Genomic DNA, 23,510 nt, shown 5'->3' with positions numbered 1-23,510 from the left:
CCGCCACAGGGAGCCTATGTTTTGTCTCCATCTACTGGATTTATGGAGTCAATGGACTTCTGTGCAGGAATTTCAGCATATTTTAGTTTCGCCTTGTAAACTGTCATGTGATTGTGCTTGTCCGTAGGCTTTGTGGTTGTTCATTAGCTTTTTTTTATGATTAAGAAATAGACTTAGGCCTTCTTGAAATATTAATGTACAAATAAGGCTTAAAGACGTTGCCCCTAGTTATGCATTTAATTGTTTACTTGATAAGGTCCCAGATGATTCCAGATGTTTTTTTCCATGGGATAATTGATAATCTCCTATGTTAAGCAATACATAATACAATCTGGCGTAGAAATATTCTTTGAATCTGGGCTATAAGTATTTTTCTAATATTTTGTAATCAACGTTAGGTGCGTGGCAAATGTTGGCCGCTGTGGAGTTCTTTTTTTTACTGCAGCTTTAAGAGTTGCGTGCATTGAACCTGCAGTGTTGAACTTGCCCAGAGATGTTTAGACAAGACCAGTAGCTGTTCGACTCTGTAGGGTAACATAGATTTTTTGTGGTATAAAATCTATGGATTATCATAATTGAGCGGATGTGTCTGGCGGGTTATCCAGACTCTCTTGTGGTAGTCCAACAGGGACTTGCGCTTCACGGGGTGTGAAAAGGTGTAGAGGACAGGGCAATATGCCGCAATGTGCGTGGACAGTGATGCTTGCAGACAGGATCGTGCACTAAAACGTAAGTACCTTACTTCTGACTCTGCAGCAGAACAGTATGGGAAATGCTTGTGTACAACGTGAATAAAATACACTTGCTTAAATTGTAGTCCATATTGTGTGGCCTTAATAGAAAGGATCAGGTGGCATTCTACGTGTTAGACTGATTGGTATGTTTATGCTGTATTTTGAATGATTTTGATATAAATAAGGTGCTCAGATACAAGTGATGAAAGTCATCGACTTAAGATAGATGATGTCATTCTACTACGTTTGCATTAGTCAACTATGGTGCCAATTGCACTGCACCAAAATCACACAGCAAAATATTTACAAGGTGACTCCAGGTCTATCTGTAAAGATACCGAAGCCTAAAATGAACTTAATACATCATTATGTATTCATTTCATTCCTATGCAGACGATTGTAGAACACATTTCAAGGAAACTGTAGATCAGGATGAATTAAACAGCTGTAACCTAGGCCTAACGTTTTTTCATATTTTTGTGATCAACCATGTTGATGACTGAAACATAATATTTGATTGTCACACATAGCTGCTTGCCTTTCTATCCTTAAAGTACAAACGCAACATGCTGAGTTCAATGTCGGTTTCTAATCTTACTGTAAAGACTACAAGTACCATCGTTCAGTAGCTTCCCCCTACCATCCGTCCAACCAACAAGCACCCGCTGCAGCTATCACATGCACGCATAATACATTATTAGAACATCGCCTTTGAAGGAATTAATATGTAGGAAGTAACGGTTTTACTTGCGTATGAATCCCTATGTTGCTCTTTGCAGGATAGGAAGTGAAAATGAGTGGTGTCAACTCTTTGCTAAGGCCATGAAACCGATGTCTTGGAGGGGCATATGTGAGTAAATAATGTTGATACTATAGCGATGAACTGGCTACTGCAATGTTACTTTAGACGCAATGATAGGTGCGGTTGTTTTGAGCTTCTAACTTTCTTAAAAACTGTCAGACAAGGTCTATTTTGTTTTTAAATTAACGAATATAGTGAGTACCAATGTAATAGATGGACAGGTGTATCGTAAAAAGAATAACGGTCCTGTTTGTGCTACAGTCTTTTTCCGGGTGGAGTTTGTCTGCAGTCAGTGCAGAAGATAGAAGTCCAATGGTACATAGCAAGCAAACGGCCCTGGAATGATGGCGAAGTGTCGAGACCCATGGTAAGTTAGGAATTCATGTGCTGGTGTGAATGGGCTAAACTGTTGGTGTAAATTATATCGCTTTATTTAGCCTACCTCTGAAGTGAAGTGATTGTGGTGATTGTGGGGTGATTATAATTTACTCATAAAACAACCTACATTGTGACATTAAAGGTCTGTTCTAGAACAATTATAAACAATGCAGGGATTAAGTTATGATGTCAGTTTAAGGACTTCCTGCCAGGGCCAGCCCTGGTGTTTTGGGGTCCCTAAACAAAAGCAAAGCCCCTTAACTATTATTATTTATTTATTGAACAAATGTTTTTTTTTGGGGGGGGGGGGGGGGGTCGGCCGGCCCTGCTTCTTGCCGTCCTTTCTTTACATCCATCCACTGTTGATGCCTCAACCACTAGCCTACTGGTGCTATATGCATGGACATTACAGGGCTAGGTGTTCCAGATATTGGTTTTGTTGACATCGCAAAAAACCTCTTAGTGGCAGATAGTGCTTATAGACTTATTATTTCCTCTATTTGTGAGAAAGGGGTAACACAAACACAATGGACATATTTTGTATGAACAGATGACAAGACTGTTCTGACTTTACATTCTCATGTTACTCCCAAAATCAATGAAGATTGAGGGTTAGTGTGACCTAGTGCTCTTTCATGTACTGTATAATGAATGTACAACAAATTCACATTGAATTCCCAAAATGACAAGGACACACTTGATGTTGTAAGGAGTCAGTTTCCCTTTGACTGCTCATGGCGCACTGTGGTGTTTTATTGGGATTAGTTACAATATATCACGTAGACATTCCGGGATAAAACACAGAATGTCAAAACATATTTTTGTGTGTATTTACAGGGTGCCATGGGTGACAATCCGTCATGAGTACATGGGCCCAAGGACCTACCAGCTCCCTCATTCTACAGCTGTCAGAGACGTCAAGCAACTCATCTACGAGGAGACAGACCTGCCCATTACAGAACAGCAGCTCATACACAATGGCAAAGTGGTGAGACATAAGGAACCCGTCTCAGCCATGGAGTCCCAATTGGAGATTTGGTTAACTTAAAATTAGAGTTGGAGCATGTTGAAGAGTACGCCTTTTTTAAATCACAGTAGAGGGTGTTGTGCATATTTGGTTGGCACAATACAAATCAGATTAGTGAGTGACCATTCCGAGTGTGCATGCGGCACATCCTGTGTGTCACACTGCTGTTGTCTCCCGGCAGCATCCCGCGCTCCTCATTTGTTCAGTGTTTCGAACGTATCGAGGGTTTTTTAATAGACTAAGTATTCTATTCAGATAATGTCAGACAACATCAGGACTGGTTAGAATGACTGTGTGCTCCACTGTGAAACAACAAAAGCACATTGTTTGAACAGAGATGTTGCTTGATAATCGGACACAAGACTTTGATCCAGTTGTATCGTAGCCAACTGTATTGTCAGTTGTTGCCAGGACAAGATTAGAACTCTTAATCTTAAATTAATTTTTACCTTCTAATTCTTTCGTTGTTGTGTTGTTTAAGGAAACAATTTACTGCATGTTCAGGATTAAAGTAAAAAAAAACATATTGCCTTGAGTGCCATTAGATAATTGCCCCCTTTTAAAGTGTCCAATTGCTTTGCACATGAACAAAACATCAACTATGACATAATCATCACCATAATCAATGGTGCCATTGATTTAACTGAAGCCTTTTTACATGTGCCCCTGCTGTTAGAGAGGACAGAGGATTGACTTCTCAGTTCTGTGACCCTTTCACTACATTTAATCATTTTCATTATTTGAATTAGAGGGGTTGTAACTGGTTTCTTCTCCACTATGAGTAAAAAAAAAATATGATGACAGAAATCTATTTTGTATTGGCTGTTTATCCATTATTTAAATTTTGGAGGAACTTAAAATTAAATTGTTGTGATTGAAATGAAGTATTTACATATTACACACAGGAACCCTCCCCTAACACGACTATATTTTTAGATAAGACAACAATGTCAGCTGCCTACAGAATGATCACATATTTGGCAGCTAAAATATAGAAGATACTGTTTCAGCTCTGTGTGACTTACATGGACAGCTCGATAGTGGACCTGACGCATAATGTGAGACATGACCTTCCAGTCCACTGGATAAGAACTGGCATTTAGATCCTCTTCTATTCTTAGCAAATATTGAATATGTTTATTGAACCAATACTCATATACATGTAGATCTAAAGTACACCCGGACAATGTTTTAGCTCATGTTTTAGCTAATGTTAGATTGGTGTGCCTGCCATGGTCTGCATGACTGGAGTGAACTGCACTCTTTTCCACACTAAGGCAAACTGAGGGAAAGGAGCAGGTGGGGTTCCTGTTTGTCTCTCTCTGTTGATGTCACACTCAAGAATTAGCCACAGACCACACCCACAAACTGCCCTCAGATAAGCTTCCGTTTTTCAGACGTCCAGAGTTGTTCCCTTGAACCAGAAATTTGAAAGGCAACTGACCTTCAACGCATATTGAGATTCAATATTGCATTGCCTTATCTAATGGCCTTATGAAAGCAGCTGTCTGAAAGCTTGGCATCGTGGCAGCGTCCATACTTAGCTTGGGAACGTCTTGCTTTGGGGGACACTTCAAGGCAGCAACAAGTTCAGTCATCTCCCTGTGACTTTTATATTCCTTACATGCTCCACTGTGCTTCTGAAAGTCAGCTGATTCTCTCAAATTGAAAAAGGTTGGCCTCAGAGCAAAGGAAAGCCCCTTTGGCTTGTCAACCGAATTCTTATGTTACAGCCACTCAAAGGAGTTTCAGTTGGCTATAATTGTCAGTAGGTTCCTCTGTCAAACCCATGTTCCTATAATGTTTTAGCTGCAGCTAAACAAAGAGGAAGTCATTTGCGGGCGTGTCAACATCTCAATCCATGAGGCGAGGCAGGCCTCATTGTTAACAGGCAACACCGTCAAAGGATCTTCAGTCTGCTATGTGAGCAGTCAGTCTCAGATGATGAGAGGCTGGCTGTGCATAGATCACAGGTGTCTCAGCCTGCCAGGCTGCAGGTTGTGCCAGAAGCGCTGAGCGAAGCTGGTGAGATTGCAGATGAAGAGCTTTCACCTTGGAGCCACACAGACAGCAGACTCAGGCCTGGTGCAGGCAGAGACTGCTGACTGTTGATCCTCCTGGGAGAGACAAAGTGATTGTGTATCACAGTCACACATGTGCAATAGCACTCACCCATACCGCCCCAAGATTGTTGACAGTGTAATGCTAGTTCTGTATGAGGCTTGGAAGATTGTTTGCTTGGAAAACCATTAGCATTTATTAAGTTGAAAATCAGTGAGCATAATTTTTTTTTTACTCCTATAATTGTATTCTTTACTTTGTATACTGTGAAACTGTACTTAGCATGTAAAGATATGCTCTTTAGTGTACGCACTGCTCATTTCTGCTGTCTCCTTCCTCTGTCTTTAGCTGGATGACAGATTGCAGATTGGGACCCTGGTGCATCCTAGAATATCTGAAATATCAATCACCCTCGAAGGGCGGGGACTAAAAGGGGGAGGTAAGATGATAGTTAAAGCTTAAAGAAAACACTGAGGTGAACATAAATTGTTCATTAGATAAATATAATTATCATTCTGAAGTTAATTTGTAACTTTTTCAATCATTTGTACACTCATAATTGGACTGCAGGGAGGTTTGGACAGACTACACCCCCTTTGGTTGAGTTTCTGAAAGATATTCTCAGAAGATATCCGGAAGGTGGCCAAATCTTAAAAGTGAGTGTCATTTATTTAGGATTTTTTTTAACAATTGCCAAAATAGGCTTTACTCTTCCTTAAGATAATCATTTATCATTACCTAGTGGCATTTGACAGTAGATTGGAAGATGTAATCATTTGGACAAGGCAAGTTTGCTTATGCTGAAACTCAAATGTACACATGGAGGATCAGAGAATGGATTTGTCAGTAAATCTTTGAATGAAAATATATGATTTTAGCATTGTCTCTGTAGGTGTTCGCTACAGTACCCTACATCATTTGGTTCTATTTTTAAGGAGCTCATTCAGAATGCTGAGGATGCTGGTGCCACGGAGGTCAAGTTTATGTTTGATGAGACAGAATATGGATTGGAGTCACTGTGGTCACCTGAAATGGCCCAGTACCAAGGTAAACCTTTTATTCATTTGTGAACTGATGAGATACACATTGGTCATTTTAGTTTTGTAAGTACAAAAGTGGGTTATACTGATATTAAGGTTTTGTCTGACTGTGGTTTAGTTTCCGTCTTGAAAATGGGCTCTCATTTCTGTATTGGAATTGTTGTGGTTGCAGGACCTGCGCTGTATGTGTACAACAATGCCGTTTTCACGACTGAGGACTGGAATGGAATTCAAGAGATTGCGAGGAGCAGAAAAAGAGAGGATCCCTTGAAAGTTGGCCGGTTTGGAATTGGGTTCAACTCTGTGTATCACATTACAGGTGAGCTTTACTCTTCAGTAATATTTTTAGCTTGTGTGTTTTTCTCTTTGTTTATGCATCACATATTTGTTTTCTTTTGTTTAACCGGATTTTTTCAGATGTTCCCAGTATATTCAGTGGAGACCAGATTGGCATGCTAGATCCTCACCAGACTCTGTTCGGAGTCCATGAATCTGGGCAATGTTGGAACCTGAAGACAGACGCTAAGGAGATCAAAGAGCTGACTGACCAGTTTGCCCCCTACATCGGCTTGTTTGAGAACTCAGAGAAAACCATCAAAGACGGAAGTTTCAATGGAACGCTGTTCCGCTTTCCCCTGCGAGTGAAGCCATCCCTGCTAAGTGGTAACATTTACAACAAAGAGAAAGTTCTGGAGCTCTTTGAGTCTTTCAAGGCCGATGCTGACACAGTTCTCTTATTCCTCAAGAGTGTCCAGAAGGTGTCCTTACATGTGCGAGAGTCGGATGGTACAGAGCGCATGCTCTTTAAAGTGACAGCAGGAGAGAACCCCGAGGACAAGCTAGAGAGGCCACACTCCCTGAAGACCCTGGGTCTGGCCACAGATAGCTACAGCAATAGTGTTCCGAGTAGCACCATCACCTGTGCGACCTACCAGGTCAACATCGAGACCCAGGATGAGACAGCCAAGGAGACCCAGAGGACCACCTGGTTGGTGTGCAACGGAGTTGGGGGTCGAGGAATGTGCAGTGACCTGGACTCGCTGGCGGACGACCTAAAGTTCATCCCCACTATTGGCATCGCCCTGCCTCTCACCCTCATTGACGCGGACAAGGGGGCCACTTCAGGTTTCTCAGGACGGGCTTTCTGCTTCCTCCCGCTGCCCCCCGGAGAGGAGAGCATGACGGGGCTCCCCGTCCACGTCAGTGGCTTCTTCGGCCTCACAGACAACCGCAGGAGCATCAAATGGCGGGAGGTAGACCAGTGGAGGGACCCTGCAGCCCTCTGGAATGAGTTACTGATCATCACTGTAATTCCCCGGGCCTACTTCACCCTCATCACTGAGGCCATCAAAAGGATCCAAACCAAGAAGGACCAAGACTTCCCCCTGTCCCCCAGGGGAACGTATGGGGCCTGGCCGGATCTGAACCGGACCAGGCCCCGCTGGAGGCCCATCCTGGAGCCACTGTTCCATGACTTGTTGGAGCAGCCAGTCATCTACTCTCTCAGTAACAGCTGGATCCGTGTGGAAGAGGCTGTGTTCTCAGAGCTCGACATGGACGAGGACATCAAAGAAACTGTGATCAGCTATCTCCAAAGCTCAGGGATGCAGGTGGCCAAGGTGCCCGCCGCAGTAGACTCAGTCTTGGCCGCCCATCTAACCGGGCTGGGCTGTGTGAAGAAGGTGAACCCTCCTCTGGTACGGCAGGTGATAAGGAAGACCCGACACAAAGGGTCCTCACAGGAGAAGCTCCTGTTGCTGGAGTTTGTCCTTAGCGATGCCTGTTACAGTGACCTCATTGGGCTGGAGCTCCTACCCCTGCAAGATGAGACGTTTGCTGCTTTCTCATCCTCTGTCAGTGATAAGGATGCCGTTTACATCGCTTCTGAGGAGTACCCAAGGTACTGTAGAACTTATCACACTTTCTTCATTCCTGATCAACCCAGTTTGTGTTCGCATAATGCATATTTGGAATATATAATGTTATTAGTGACATTTCAGTGGAACAACTATACTACTACTACTACTACTACTACTACTACTACTACTACTACTACTACTACTACTACTACTACTGTAATAATGTTAGATTCTTTGTGAAGGTCCCTGTACCCAGGTCTGGAAAGGCGCTTCATCATGGAGAGCATTAAACCCTCAGTGATGGATAGCTTAAAGGATGCCGCCAAAAGCAGAGGTAAACCCCCTCTCACAAGAAACATGACGTGCTACACTAAGACTTTATATTGTCTTGGATAATTGTCAGTGAGGAATCCAGATCTTAGAGTCTGGCCCCACATGTCTTTGAGTTATAATCTATATCCAAGTACAGCTTACTGTCCTAAAATGTAAACATACAGAGTAGATTCAATTGAATAGACTGCAAAGCAATCAAGCTCTCTGTTAAGGGTTAAGGTATAAGGCTTATGCATGTTTTTAAACCGGGTTGTAATAACTCTTGGTCCCACCGCTTCCATGCTGCACCCTTGGGACATGAAACCTGGTGCACTGCTGATAGATAATTTATTACTGCTGAGCTGGCAGATGGGAGAGTCGGTTTTGTGCCTCACATTCCACTCACCGCTATCAGATCCTGGACACGCTTACGCCTATATCCAACCTGGAGTTTGCCAAAAGGCCCATGAACTCTGGGGGAAAATGCTGAAGTCACAGAATTTGAAGACACAGAGTGCTAACTTGTCTGCAACCTCATCCCTGTTTAAAGCCTAATAAGCTTTTTTCCTCGTTTACGTATTACTGTCATAACGCTGTCTCCATGGTCTTACAGCAGCTGCACTGTAAACACAAAGTAATTCAGTAAATCAGCCCTGTATTCTGCTGCTGCAGGCCTCTCCAGTCCCACCAGACCACCATAAGGGGTCGATGTATTATGTTCTCAGCTATCCACTATATTGAATACATTATATAATATTGGATTACTATATGATTGTTATTTGGGATCTGCTGTTTGTGCAGTAGAGTAAATGGAAGCATTGCTCAAATCTCTAAAACATGTTCTTTGAACTAAATTGCAGTGCAACAGTATCTTTGGGGGTGTTCAGGTAGGTATTGTGAGGTGTGCTGTTACGTCCTAATCAAAGTTTTACAGTAACCCAAACCAATGGCAGTTAGTGGGCATTATGACAACTGTGAGAACACTTTCTAGCAAGTAATTTCTGCTTTGAACATTGTTCAGTCAAATATTGAATAGAATGCAGTAAATAAATAAAAATCTGCATATTTTAATGGGATGTGCTTATCTATTTAACTATAAGCATTTTAACTTACTATTCGTCCTACTATTAGGACATTGTTTGGTTTTCACTGACAAGTTCCTTGAAATGTTCTCCAGCTATGTATATTGCACTCATATCAGTAATTACCTCAACAGCTTTGAACTATTTATAAAATTGTACTTCACACTAGGCTGAAAGGTATCTTAACACAATGTGTGACTCTTAGATATGGCAGTCAAAATAAATGTCCAATGTTATGGTCATCTTGGGATTTGATCTGTGCATTTACTCTAAAGATACTAAATATTAGTACCTGATACTACCTAATATAGCTGGTGTGTTGTGTGCATGTCATGCACTGCATGGTGAATCAGATTGTTTAGTGCTATTCATTATTCAAATACTGTCAATGTAGTCAAAATGATAAAAAAATAATACAGCTATAAATCATATTAAGTGAATACACTTAATTGATGATCCTTTAATACTAATACATATATATATATGTTATTATATGTGCAATGTGTGTTCAAATGTGTGTGTTTTTTAAGGGAGTGTGCAGCTACAAATGGGCGTGTGTGTGTTCGGTGTGGCCCCTGTTTATCCAAAGAGATAAAACTCAAAGACGAAATCTCCAATCTCTTTCCTACAACCAGCAATGAGTAACTTCTTTGGGATATTAAAAAGTGAATGTTAAATAATAAATGTGACTGACTTGTGCTTTTGCGTTGCTTATAGGAAGACCTTGCACTCAGGTACAAGTGCTCACACCTGACCGATCAGCAAGACTCATAAAGGACATCCTTTCAACAGCCTGGCCTACCAGAGACTTCACTGTCCAATGGTGTCCTGGGAATCGAGAGAAGAAGCATCCCACTCTCTCATGGCTGAAGATGGTCTGGAAGCATCTCTATATTAACTTTCCTGATGACCTAAGTACCTTTGAAGACATGCCTTTGATCCCAAATGTGCCCCTGGAGGAAAGTGATGACACTATTGAGCTCATGCGTCTGAAAAATCCTTCACCCATTATCATGTTGGATGAGGAAGAGGCCCCACTTTCCGAAAGCCTCCTTGAACTGATGAAAAAGCTGGGGGCAGTTGTAGTCCACAAATTAGATTCCTCTCTGCAGCATCCTCTGCTGAAGAACTACATCCACCCTGTTTCTCCCAGCATGCTGCTACAAATTATGGACAGAACATCAACACAAAGAGTCGCCAGCCAAGTTTCATCTTTCTCTGTCAAACAAAAGGTAGCACTCCGAAACTTTCTTGCTGGGCTGGCTGATGTCACAGAGAAAGAGAAGAGAATCCTCCAGGAACTGACCATCTTTGAGAAAGTAGGGCCCTGCTCAGACAAAAGCACCCCAACATTTACCTCATTGAAAGGGGCCAGAGCATTACATCATACTGCCAAGTATCCACCTGAGGTGAAACTATCGATAAATGTTGTAGGCTGTTGTGATGAGGCATCCATTCGTCTCATCAAGCTGCTTAACGTAGAACAGGTGAAAACTACAGAGTGCTTCAAGCTGGTTGTGCAAGACATCGAGAAGGGGTTCTACACAAAAGATGAGATAACTAAAATCATGCTCTGGGCTCTTAAGCATCTGTCCTTCCTAAAGAATGAAAACTCAGCTGTGATTGGATGGCTTTCCAGTCTGAAGTTTATTCATATCACTTCAGGAAAACCTGTTGCAGCCACAGACCTATTTGACCCTGAACTGGAGATTCTGCAAGACCTGTTTTACATGGAGGAAAAAACTAGATTTCCCACTAAGACGTACACATCTTCCCCTGATATTCTCCATTCACTAAGACAACTTGGACTTAAAAACGAAGTGCAACTCATTGAAAAAGATGTGCTCCAAGTGGCCAGGAAGATAGAAGAACTACAAGGTGGCAAGGAGCCAGTGTGGGACCCATTGGTTAAGAAGGCAAAAACACTGCTGCAAATACTGAATAGACAAACCAAGTTGGTTAAATCTTCAGAAGCTCAAGCTTCACTGCAGACACTGAAATGGGTGCCAGTGTGCAAGGATAGACCTCTTAATTACCCAAAGTCGCTTGCTTGGATGGGAGACTCCTTGAACATCTCCTCTTTCTCAGAAATGTGCGATATATCTCATGCAGTGCTTGTGGGATCCCCAGTTGCACTTGTGGAGCGCACATCTGCAGGCATGAAGAAGGCCTTGAAGTTGTCCATTGAGCCACAGGTTGATCAAGTGCTTCAGCACCTAAAAGCAGTGAATGATTGGCATAGATCTCAGGCATTCACCACAGAAGACTGGTATCAGTTCCAGCAGATTTTATTTGAGATTTACAACTTCATGCAAGCACATCTTGAGGATGCAAGAGAGGCTATGAAGTCATTACCCTTTGATTGGGTTTGGACTGGCAAGACATTTTCATCACCTGGCCAAACAGTCTTAAAACCTATTTCTGACCTGGATTTGCAACCCTACCTGTATTCTTTGCCGAAAACGATTGCAAAGTTTAACAAACTATTCAAATTCTGTGGTTCAATTGAAGAGGTTGTCCCAAACCATGTTTTTGAGGTAATAAACACAATAAGGCAAAGATGTGAAGAAGAAATGACTAAGGAAGAAAGCAAACATAATCTGCACCTCCTGATAAACATTTTAAGATGGCTGTATAACAGTCAAATTTCTGTGGAGATTGACATGCATGTGCCCATCCTTTCCTACAAGAACCCAAGCAAACTCGCCATGAAACCTATTCATGAGTGCACCTACTGTGACATCAAGGTGGATGATTTGAACGACTTACTTGATGATGCGTCAGAACCCATCATCTTAGTTCATGATGACATCCCTATGAAAACTGCAGAGTGGTTGAAAGTACCTTGTCTGAGTACAAGACTGATCAATCCAGAAAACCTTGGCTTTGAGCAGTCAGGTCAACGAGAACCTCTAACAGTGAGAATAAAGAACATTTTGGAAGAATATCCATCAGTTTCCGATATCTTTAAAGAGCTTCTTCAGAATGCAGACGATGCTAGTGCTACAGAGTGTAGCTTCCTAATTGACATGCGAAAGAATGCTGATATTCGAGAAAACCTGCTTGATCCCGGCATGATTATATGCCATGGCCCTGCCTTGTGGTCATTCAACAACTCTGTATTCTCAGACACTGACTTCCTGAACATCACAAGGTTAGGTGGATCAATGAAGAGATGTGAAGCAGACAAAGTTGGAAAATTTGGCCTGGGTTTCAACTCAGTGTATCACATCACTGACATCCCCATCATAATGAGCAGAGAGTTCATGATCATGTTTGATCCAAATATCAACCATATCAGTAAGCATATAAGAGACAGGTCCAACCCAGGAATTAAAATCAACTGGAGCAAACAACAAAAACGACTGAGAAAATTCCCCAATCAGTTCAAACCCTTCATCAACGTGTTCAACTGCCAACTCCCTCTGGCTCAAGAGTGCCCTTACAAGTATGAAGGAACACTTTTCAGACTGCCGTTCAGGACAGAACAGGAGGCATCAGCGAGTGAGATAAGCACCGTCTATTACAACACCACAGACATCTACTCCCTTGTCGACGAGTTCAGCATATGTGGCCATCGGCTCATTCTTTTCACACAGCATGTCGGCTCCATGGTACTGAAGTATCTGAAATATGAAGAGCCAAACCCTGCTGCTGCACAAGATGTCGTTGCCATAAACAAAAGTGTGTGGTCATCCAAAGCAGCGTATGGACCACTAAGCATCCTGAAGTCTGCTGCAAAAGTGATGAAAAAGGTGGGAAGCACCAACAGGGTACCAGCCGACGTGCCCAAGTCCGGCTGCATCATACGCATAATGGTGGAAGAGTTTCACAATGTGTTCAAGCGCATAGTTGATCTCCAGTCCCCCCTCTTCAGAGGGTCTGAAGAGGATCCAAACTCATACTTTGAGATGGCTGCCAAAGGTGTTCAATCAAGACGACTCACAGATGAAATGCCCCAAAAGGCAATTGAAACAACAAACTGGCTCATATGTTCATGCATGGATGTAACCGAAGCTCTCAAATTCTCCCTAGGGGAGACTGGAAAACGACTTGGACTAGTGCCTTGTGGGGCGGTGGCTGTTTTGCTCTCAGAAGAGGAAAACAGAAAATGGACAGTCAAGACGAACAACAATCCAATAGGTGAGGTCTTTTGTTATTTACCTCTCAGAATCAAAACAGGCTTGCCAGTCCATGTCAATGGCTGTTTTGCTGTGACCTCTAATCGCAAGGAAATCTGGAAAACAGACACCAAAGGGCACTGGAACTCTGTGTTCATGAGGCATGTGATTGTGAAGGCATATCTGGAAGCCCTCAGTATGCTTCGCTCCATGGCAGAAAGTGGAGAACTCCTTGATTACAACTACTTTGCAGCGTGGCCTGATCCAAGTGTTGTGCATGATGACTTCACATTGATCAGCCAAGGTGTCTACCAAGAAATAGCCAAGGGAGGTGACAGTGATCAAGCAAGAGTTTTCTCTGATGGCAATACCTGGGTGTCAATCAAGCAAGTCCGGTTTCTAGATGACACCTTGCTCTGTAGGCAAGACATCGGCCCTGCCGCTTTCAAGATATTCTTGAAGTATCTCAAAAAGAGCGGTTCACAAGACCTTTGTGCAGTTGAGCTTCCTGATTGGGTAAAGGAAGGTTTTGATGATGCTGGGTGCAAGGGCAAGCTGATGGAAAACACCCTCACAGAAAAACAGTTCTTCTCAGATGTATTTTTCCCCCATATCCAAGACATTGATAAAGAGCTCCGAGACCCCCTGATGCAATATGTCTTGAATGAAAAATTGGATGAATTTGCATCAATTCTGAGAGAGACACCATGCATTCCATGCTCAGGTCCAGATCAGCAGTTGGTCTTACCATCCAAGCTAATCCATCCAGAGGGGAGGGTTGCCAAACTTTACAATGCTGATGATGGTCGCTTTCCTGAAGGAACCTCAAAAGACTACCTGAATCCAGTGTGCCTAATCAAATTACTGCAGCTAGGCATGGTGAAGGATGACCTCTTGTGGGAGGACCTAATTGAACGTGCCAAATCAGTGATAGATCTAAATGAAACTGATCACACTGCAGCATGCTTTCGCAGTAGTATACTGCTCAGTCTCATTGATGAAAAGCTCAAAGTGAAAGACTCTGGAGCCGAAGAGCTTCTGGAAAAGCTAAAGGGTATTCGTTTTCTTCCATTTTTGACAAAACCTGCAGGCTTTTCATTACCTTGGCATGGGAACAATTACTCTCCTTCCAACATGTTTTCTGCCAGAGACCTATTTACAACTGATCATCAGGACACAGTGTGCCTGATGAAGCCACTCCTGAATGAAAATTCCCCATCTTTCAAAGGTTGTGGTCCAATTACACTAGCTGTGAAAGACATTCTTGGATTGATACGAAAGCCCACCATTGGACTAGTCATTGGTCAACTCAGGGAACTTTCTAAATCATTTGATGGAGTTACCTTGTATCAAGAAAACATAACAAATGCTTGCTACAAGTACCTGCATGAGGAGATGCTACAAGATAGTACAACAAAGGAAGAAATCACTGAAGAGCTTAAAACCTTTAGCTCTATTCTTGTGGAAAACACATATGTGAATCCCTCCAAGGTTGCATTCCACCTCAACTTTGACGCAGCACCTTATCTGTACCAACTTCCCAACAAGTACAGAAACAGTTGTCGTGAGCTCTTTGAGAATGTTGGTGTCCAGTCAAGCTTCACAGTCGTGAACTTCTCTGCAGTCCTTGAAGTATTAAGACAGGAATGTGGGCAACGGGCACTCTCTGAGGAGAACTTTCAGCTGTCTCGCAGAATCATAAGTGAAGGTATCTGGAGCTTAATCAGAGACAAAAACCAAGAATTTTGCCAAGCCAATTATGGAGAGATTCGCCTACCTGATATCCATCTTACATTGCAGCCTTCCAAATCCCTGTGCTACAATGACTGTCCATGGATTAAAGTCAGAGACTCAACTGTAAAATATTGCCATTCAGATATTCCAAGAGAAGTTGCAGTAAAATTGGGAGCAGTACCCAAACGTCACAAAGCTTTGGAAAGGTATGCCTCAAACATCTGCTTTACTACACTTGGAAGTGAGTTTGGACAGAAAGAAAAACTTACAAGTAGAATCAAAAGCATTCTCAATGCTTACCCATCAGAAAAGGAAATGCTGAAGGAGCTCCTTCAAAATGCAGATGATGCCAAAGCCACTGAAATCTACTTTGTGTTTGATCCAAGAACACATCCCACAGACAGAATATTTGATGACAAATGGTTCCCAATGCAAGGTCCATCACTTTGTGTCTATAACAATCAGCCTTTTACTGAAGATGATGTCAGAGGAATCCAGAACTTAGGAAGAGGAACAAAAGAAGCCAACCCAGGCAAAACTGGACAATATGGCATAGGATTCAACTCAGTCTATCATATCACTGACTGTCCTTCCTTTATTTCAAACAATGACATTCTTTGCATCTTTGATCCACATGCACTATATGCACCCGGGGCAACATCTGTCAGTCCTGGAAGAATGTTTAGAGATTTGGACTCAGACTTTAGATCTCAGTTTTCTGATGTTCTAGGTCTGTACTTGGGTGCTCATTTCAAGCTTGAACACTCCACAATGTTCAGATTCCCCATACGATCTACGGAAATGGCAAAAATATCAGAGATCAGCTCTGTTCCTGCATCAGACCGAATGGTTCAAAACCTTTTGGACAAACTTAAAACTGATGGAGTTGAGCTCCTTATGTTCCTCAATCACATGGAAAAAATATCAATTTGTGAAATTGAGAATGCTACTGGTGACCTCAAAGTGCTGTACTCTGTGACTGCCAAAATCACAGACGGTGACCGTCTAAAGCGCAAGCAGTTCCATGCCTCAGTTGTGGATAGTGTGACAAAAAAGAAGCAGCTCATGCAAATCCCAGTCCAACAAATAACCTACACAATGGATATTGAAGACTCTGATGGCAATTTAACAACCTGGATGGTTTGCAACCGCTCTGGCTTCTCCACCGTTGAGAGTGTCTCTAAAAGCGTAATCTCAGCCCACAAGAATGAAGACATTACTCTGTTTCCTCGTGGGGGAGTGGCTGCATGCATTAGTCATAATTACAAAAAACCTCACAGAGCATTCTGCTTCCTACCTCTCTCATTGGAAACGGGTTTGCCCTTTCATGTCAATGGGCATTTTGCCTTGGATTCTGCCAGGAGAAACCTCTGGAGAGATGACAATGGAGTTGGCGTGAGAAGTGACTGGAACAACAATTTGATGACATCTCTGATAGCCCCAGCCTATGTTGAGCTGTTGATCCAGCTTAAGAGGCGATACTTCCAGGGACCCGATCCTACCATGACAGTTTTACAAGGAACACCAATTCACATTGTCAAAGACTCTCTGAGAAAATTTATTTACTTCTTCCCAGTCAACAGACTTGACATACAGCCAGATTGGTACTGCCTTGTTAAAGCAGTGTACAACTGCATTCATGCAGACCTGAAACGTCTACTTCCTGTTGTAAGGGCACCACACATTGACAACACAGACATGCACCCTGCCATCTATATCTCATGGGTGAACACATCCTCTGCAAACAAAGGTCAAGCCTTTTTTGACAACCTGCTGCAAGACGAACTTCAACATCTGAAAAACACTGAGTACAATATTACAACCCGGAAGTCAGTGGCTGAGAATGTATACAGACTCAAGACTCTGCTCTTGGATGTGGGCTTCAACTTGGTCTACAGTTGTGATGAAACAGCCAGTCTTTTCTTCTGTCTGGAGGATGCAGGAATTCCAGTGAGCTACGTAACCTCAGAAGATGTCCGCAACTTTCTCCACACTTTCTCATCCCCAGACACTTGTTGCCAGGTTGGAAAACTTCCATGTCGACTCCAGCAGTCAAATTACAAACTCTTCCACAGTCTGAAGCTGATCGTTGACTACTGCTTTAAAGATATCGAAGAGAATGAAGTCAGCATTGAGGGCCTTCCACTGCTGATGACTATGGACAACATACTCCAGGTGTTTGACTCAAAACGACCAAAGTTTCTGACCACACACCATGACCTGATAACCCAAAGGAAAGAGCTGTTCATGAACACACTGTACTTAAAGTACAGCAATATCTTGATGAAATCCGGTGTTGCAAAGGTCTTTGACATCAGCAGTTTTGGTGAACTACTGAGTTCTGTACTACCTCGTGAGTATCGGACAAGGATCACTGTGAAGTGGAGAGACAGCTTTGCCAGTGAATCCTGGCTAAAAAGTGTATGGCACTTCATTGGCGAGAACATTGCTATTAAGGAAGAACAGGCAGACATCAAACCGAGCTTTGATACAGTTCTTGACATCCTGAAAGACTGGGCTTTGCTGCCTGGAATCAAATTCATGGTTTCAAGCAACAAATTAGTCGTGCCTGAACACGATGTGTTGTTGCCTTTGAGTTTGATAAACACAGCTATCTTTCCAAATGGCCAAAATGACAAAGTCTTCCACACTCTAATGAAAGGTGGGTGCATTCAGCTTGCAGTGAACAAAATATGTGTCAAAGAGAGCCCCCTCTTACCTTTCCTGGCACACCATACAGCAAACATTGACAATCCATCCAGTATTCTAAAAGCACTAGAGTACATGATTCAGACATCAGCTTTTAAAGCAGGAAACTTGTCTGACAAAGATTTTGAGGCTGTTCTGTTGTATTTTAATTCCAACTTGACCAACTTATCTCCAGAAGACACACGCAGTTTGAAATTGCTCCCATGCTTCAAAGCAGCCAGTGGAAGATACATCAGCATTGCCCACTTTGGTTCATGCTATGTTCTCGTTAAAAGCATCCCTTCTGTAGATATGGAAAAATGGGCCCACACAACCTCCTACGGCTTTTTGGCAGACAATCCACAGCTAAAGGAATTGTACAACTTTCTTGGATGTAGTCCAATTGATGATCTGGAAGTCTACCTGAAGCACCTCCTACCAAAATTTGACAGTCTGTCATACGATAGCAAAATCGAACATCTTGTCTATTTGAAGGAGAGACTTCTGGGAATGGAAGAGTCATGTGTGATGAAGGATCAGCTCTATGAGAAACTAGAAAGTCTGTCATTCATCTATGACTACACAAACAGACTCAAGCCTGCCAAACAATTCTACGATGAAACAGTGAAAGTATTTGAAGTAATGCTGCCATCCAAGTCCTTCATCTCGAATGACTTCTTTAAGAAAGTTGAGCATGCATCAAATCCAAAAAATGGAACGGCGTTCATGACATCATGGATCACATTTCTAAGGAACGTAGGTTTGAAGTACACTGTCTCGCAGCAGCAAATTCTTCAGTTTGCAAAAGAAGTCAGTATCAAATCTCAAACCGAGAATTGGTCAAATGATAAAGCCCTAAACATTGTGGATGTTCTTCTAAATCATATCTTCAATGACAGGACAGATCTATTTGTTGGCACTTTTCTTAAAGAGCTATCAATGATATCATTTTTGTGTCCGGAACGTGCACCCACAGACCTGATTCGGCTACACTCCCAATACCAAGAAATGAGTGGGATGATTCCTATGATTCGATTCAATGGATCTCAAGTGAATCCAAAATTCAAGCAAACTGATATCATTCAGCTTCTTTGGACATCATGCCCTATTCTTTCAGAGAAAGCCACGCCTTCAGGCCTCAAAGATCAGGAAGGCAGCACACTCACAGGCCAAGAACAACTTGACCAAGTGCTGACTATGTTGGGCGTCAACTTAGAACCACCACTGGAGAAAGTCATCTGCAACTGCAAAAACATCTGCAACATATCCAACCTGGATGACGACATGGTGAAAACTAGGAACAAAATCCTGAGGTCCAGCTACGAGTTTCTCAATGCAGACAAGCGAGAGTTTCGCTACCATCTACGAGGAGTGGCATTTGTCATGGTTGAGGAGGGCTGGAAACTTTTAAAACCAGAGGAAGTTGTAATTAACTTGGACAATGAATCTGACTTCAAACCCTACCTTTACAAACTACCACTGGAGCTGGGAACCTTTCACCAGTTGTTTAAGCTATTGGGCACAGAGGATGTTGTTTCAACAAAGCAATATGTTGAAGTGCTGTGCCGCATTTACAGAAATTCCGAGGGAAAGCAGCTTGACCCCAATGAAATGAGAACAGTGAAAAGGGCTGTGTCTGGACTTTTCAAAAGTCTCCAGAATGACCCAGTTGAAATACGGAAAGACCTCGAAGGCCTCAGAGACTTGACATTCTATCTACCCAGTCATGATGGTAGGTTAGCCAAATCAAATAGTCTTGTGTTTGACGATGCTCCACACTTCAAAAGCAGAATTCAGGGCAACGTTGGTGTCCAGATGCTAGTTGACATGAGTCAGTGTTATCTTGGCAAAGACCATTCGTTCCATACCAAGCTGATCATGCTGCTCCCACAGAAGCTAAGGCCAAGACTACTGAGTGGCATCCTTGAGGAGCAGCTGGACGAAGACTGTCCCAAAATGTGCCAGTTTGGAGCACTCTGCTCACTTCAGGGTCGCCTCCAGCTACTATTGTCATCGGAGCAGTTCATTACAGGACTTATCAGAATAATGAAGCATGAAAATGACAATGCGTACCTTGTGAATGAGGAAAAAGCCATAAGATTATGCAAAGCACTTTGTGAGGGGTTGAAGGTGTCTTGTTTCGAAAAACTTCAAACAACACTAAGAGTCAAAGGTTGTAGCCCCATCCCACATAGTCGGAGTGAGACATTGGCATTTCTGAAAAGATACGGGACAGCTGTTATTCATCTTTACATCCAGCACTCAGACAGCAAGGACATTAATTTCCTTTTGGCACTGGCAATGACCTTAAAGTCAGCAACCGACAATTTGATATCTGACACATCCTATCTGATTGCCATGCTGGGCTGTAATGATATCTACAGGATCACAGAGAAGCTTGACAACTTGGGTGTTAAGTATGACTCTACAGAGCCCTCAAAACTTGAACTTCCCCTTCCTGGAACTCCAATACCAGCAGAGATACATCATATTCTTCTGATGGACCCCATGAATGTGTTTTACCCTGGAGAATATGTGGGTTATCTTGTGGACTCTGAAGGAGGGGACATATATGGTTCCTACCAGCCAACCTACACATATGCCATAATCGTTCAGGAAGTGGAGAAAGAAGAAGAAGACAACCCAAACGTCCTTGGGAAATGTTTCCAAATTGACATTGGTTACAGTGAATACAAAATAGTTAGTTCTTTAGATTTGTACAAATTCTCCAGACAGGATGACAGTACCCAAAACATTAGGGATAGCAGCTCCCCATCGACTCCAACAAGTCCAGCGCAAAGCCGTTCATCTGGCCCACGAATGGTACCACCTCATTTGGCCGGGAAGGAAAATCACAGAGCCCCTCAAGCAAAACAAACTCCCAAAAAGATAAGACTTAGTGCATTGCCAGAAATTTTGAAAGAAGTGACCTTAGTAATTGAGCAAGCCTGGAAACTTCATGAAACTGAAAGGAAAAAGATTATTCGCAGACTATATCTCAAGTGGCATCCTGACAAGAATGCAGATAATCTAGACATTGCTACAGAGGTCTTCAAGCACTTACAGAATGAGATCAACAGGATGGAGAAGCAATCTATGACTGAGCAGGGTACCGAAAGAGCATCTAGGAGGACTTTCTCAACATCCTCCACTCGTTTCCAATCAGAAAAGTTTTCTTTTCAAAGGTTTTACACATCATGGAACCAAGAGGCAACAAGCCATAAATCAGAGCGTCAACAGTTCCGGGAGCATTACTCTAGCTATGCAGGTTCATCTCATTCTAACCGTTTCTTTGTTCCCCCCACTTTCAAGTCTGTTGGTAACCCTGTAGAAGCCCGCAGGTGGCTCAGACAAGCAAGAGCTAACTTTTCAGCTGCTCGTAATGACCTTCACAAAAATGCCAATGAGTGGGTGTGCTTCAAATGCTACCTGGCCACAAAACTAGCATTGATAGCTGCTGATTACTCTGTCAGGGGAAAGTCAGACAAGGATGTGAAACCCACTGCACTGGCTCAGAAAGTGGAAGAGTACAACTCACAGCTCAAAGGACTTGCCAATGATGTCCAAATCCTTGAGGGTTATGGCGTGGACAGCCTCCGAACCCGCTATCCTGACCTTTTGCCCTTTCCCCAAATCCCCAATGACAGATTCACATCTGAGGTCGCCATGAGAGTGATGGAGTGTACAGCACGGATCATCATCAAACTTGAAACCTTTGTGCAGCAAAAAATATAATACTGTCACACTGTTAACAGATATTATACTTTAGATTGAGAAAATATGCATTGATTCTACTAAAAATGAATCTAGTTAACAATGCGATGTTGATCTGTATCTTACTGTTTTGAGGCAAATACTAGAATCCAGCAGCTGTCAGCTTAAATGTACAGTACCCATATTGGTTTGGTGGCCCATGCAAAATGTATACATGTACAGTATGATTACACCATATCCTAACAATTAGTGTCTTTAAGTAAATTAGGTTATTTGCCATTTTACAGTGATAATAGTGATCTGAATAGCTGTACATATAAAATCCCAGCAATACTCAGTTTTTAACCAAAGTCCCCTGTTTATATTTTGTCCGTAAACTGAGTGCAACTATGCTGCTATTTACTTGATTTTCTAAGATTATATTTTCTGCCACAGACAAGCAGTTGACTGTAATTTGTTGACGCAATACAAAATGCTAATTGATCCTTTTCACGTTTCAAATGTTGTCATGTAGTGTATTCTATTTGCAAGATTTGAAAATAAATCAACTACATTACAAACGTATTTGTACAATTGTCTTATATTTCAATTTTTTTATTTGCTGTTATATCCGTACCAGTTGTAATGCATATGTATCATAGCCCATTGCTTGTAAATGCTTTAAGCACTTTCTTGAAACACCTCCTGTACTTGTGCTCACACTTGTAGTAAGCTTGTATCACCTCAGCAGATAGGGAGAATTTGAATGTCATCAGAAATTTCCAAATGGTCCACTTGGCAGTAGCTTTCGTGTGTACTTAGAGAACATATCATCCATTGCTGAATATTTCTACTTGTGACCATATAATAATATGACAAATAGTCAAATTCAGAAGGGTGTCTATTTTGGAGCATAAGCTACTACAAATCTGTGTACTCATGTCTACATTATAGTTCTTATAATATAAGCCAACTTTAAATGTTAACAATACTAGATCGGATAATTTTGTATAGTGTACCATTTGGGATAAATGTTTACTTTTGCCAATTCACTGTCTGTTAGTTAACTGTATGACTTGTTCATATTACTGGGGTATTTCAGGAAGCATCCTCATGTGGTGCTAGTTTTTGTTGTTTGCTGTACTATGTATTTTCATGAATGATTTTGGACTACAGATACACTGGTACTGGCAGCATATTGTTAATGTACATTTGATTCCTGTTTGTTTGTTATTTTCTTACATGTTTAATGACATAACACCTCATATAATCGCGAGGTGTTCAGCCAAGGGCATTTCCCTGAAAATACATTTGAAAGACCTTACGAGAGGAAACCATATATCTGTCTTGATGTACGCTGCTGTGCCATAGTCAATAAATCCCCTCAAAGTAATTTGTGTCAGCTCCTCTCATGTAGCCCCTTCAAACAGTGGATAAAAGGGTAACCGAAATGAACTTACATATAGTTGTCAAAATGAAACAAAGCAAATTGCTGTCACATTGCTGGCAACTATAGAATCTTTTTGTAATAATTTACTTTTGATTTTATTTGTATGTCACATTGATGGATATAAGTGGAATAGGGAATCCAAGTACAGAAAAATACTGAAGTGTTATCTCAATGTATGCATTCTGACTATTGGTAATGGCATGGGATCTTGTGGATGTATAGTTAAGGATGAAGAAATATTGCATGTTTGACTTCATTTTCTGAAGAAAATGATAGTGGATAACAACTCCAATATGTTTGTTGGTCATCATGGTTACGGGAACTCTCATAAAATACCGAATGTGCCACTGTTGCAGAAATGTTCCACTAGAGTGCATTAGAGAGCAATATAAATAAGATCTATATATGATATCGCTTCAAGACAGCAATGTAGAGATTCCCTATCAAAATAAAAAGGTTTCTTTCCAGACAATTCTATGAATTCAAATGGTGTGTTGTAATATCTGCACAAAAAAACATACATAAATGA

The 23,510-nt window shown here is 42.0% G+C and overlaps 1 protein-coding gene across 6 annotated transcripts; it reads left to right on the top strand.

The window, feature by feature from the left end:
* The first annotated feature begins 382 nt into the window (after positions 1-382).
* On the top strand, positions 383-23,444 carry sacs (sacsin molecular chaperone). 6 transcript variants are annotated; one of them, XM_047035434.1, is made up of 12 exons: positions 383-729; positions 1,514-1,583; positions 1,798-1,903; positions 2,752-2,902; positions 5,351-5,441; positions 5,573-5,658; positions 5,938-6,049; positions 6,215-6,361; positions 6,460-7,942; positions 8,144-8,235; positions 9,074-9,100; positions 10,013-23,444. In XM_047035434.1, the coding sequence occupies exons 3-12, from the start codon at positions 1,878-1,880 to the stop codon at positions 21,571-21,573; spliced, it is 13,776 nt and encodes a 4,591-aa protein (XP_046891390.1). In that variant the 5' UTR covers positions 383-729; positions 1,514-1,583; positions 1,798-1,877; the 3' UTR covers positions 21,574-23,444. The 6 variants fall into 6 exon arrangements, with proteins under 6 accessions (XP_046891390.1, XP_046891393.1, XP_046891389.1 ...); XM_047035437.1 differs by lacking the exon at positions 383-729 and having other exon boundaries at positions 1,381-1,584; positions 10,013-14,744; positions 15,238-15,377; XM_047035433.1 differs by lacking the exon at positions 383-729 and having other exon boundaries at positions 1,381-1,583.
* The last annotated feature ends 66 nt before the right edge of the window (positions 23,445-23,510 follow it).

This window comes from Hypomesus transpacificus, chromosome 15 (genome assembly GCF_021917145.1).
Source record: "Hypomesus transpacificus isolate Combined female chromosome 15, fHypTra1, whole genome shotgun sequence".
Classification (NCBI taxonomy): domain Eukaryota; kingdom Metazoa; phylum Chordata; class Actinopteri; order Osmeriformes; family Osmeridae; genus Hypomesus; species Hypomesus transpacificus.
The sequence above is the reverse complement of the archived record's forward strand: the minus strand, read 5'-3'. Positions and strand labels throughout refer to the sequence as shown.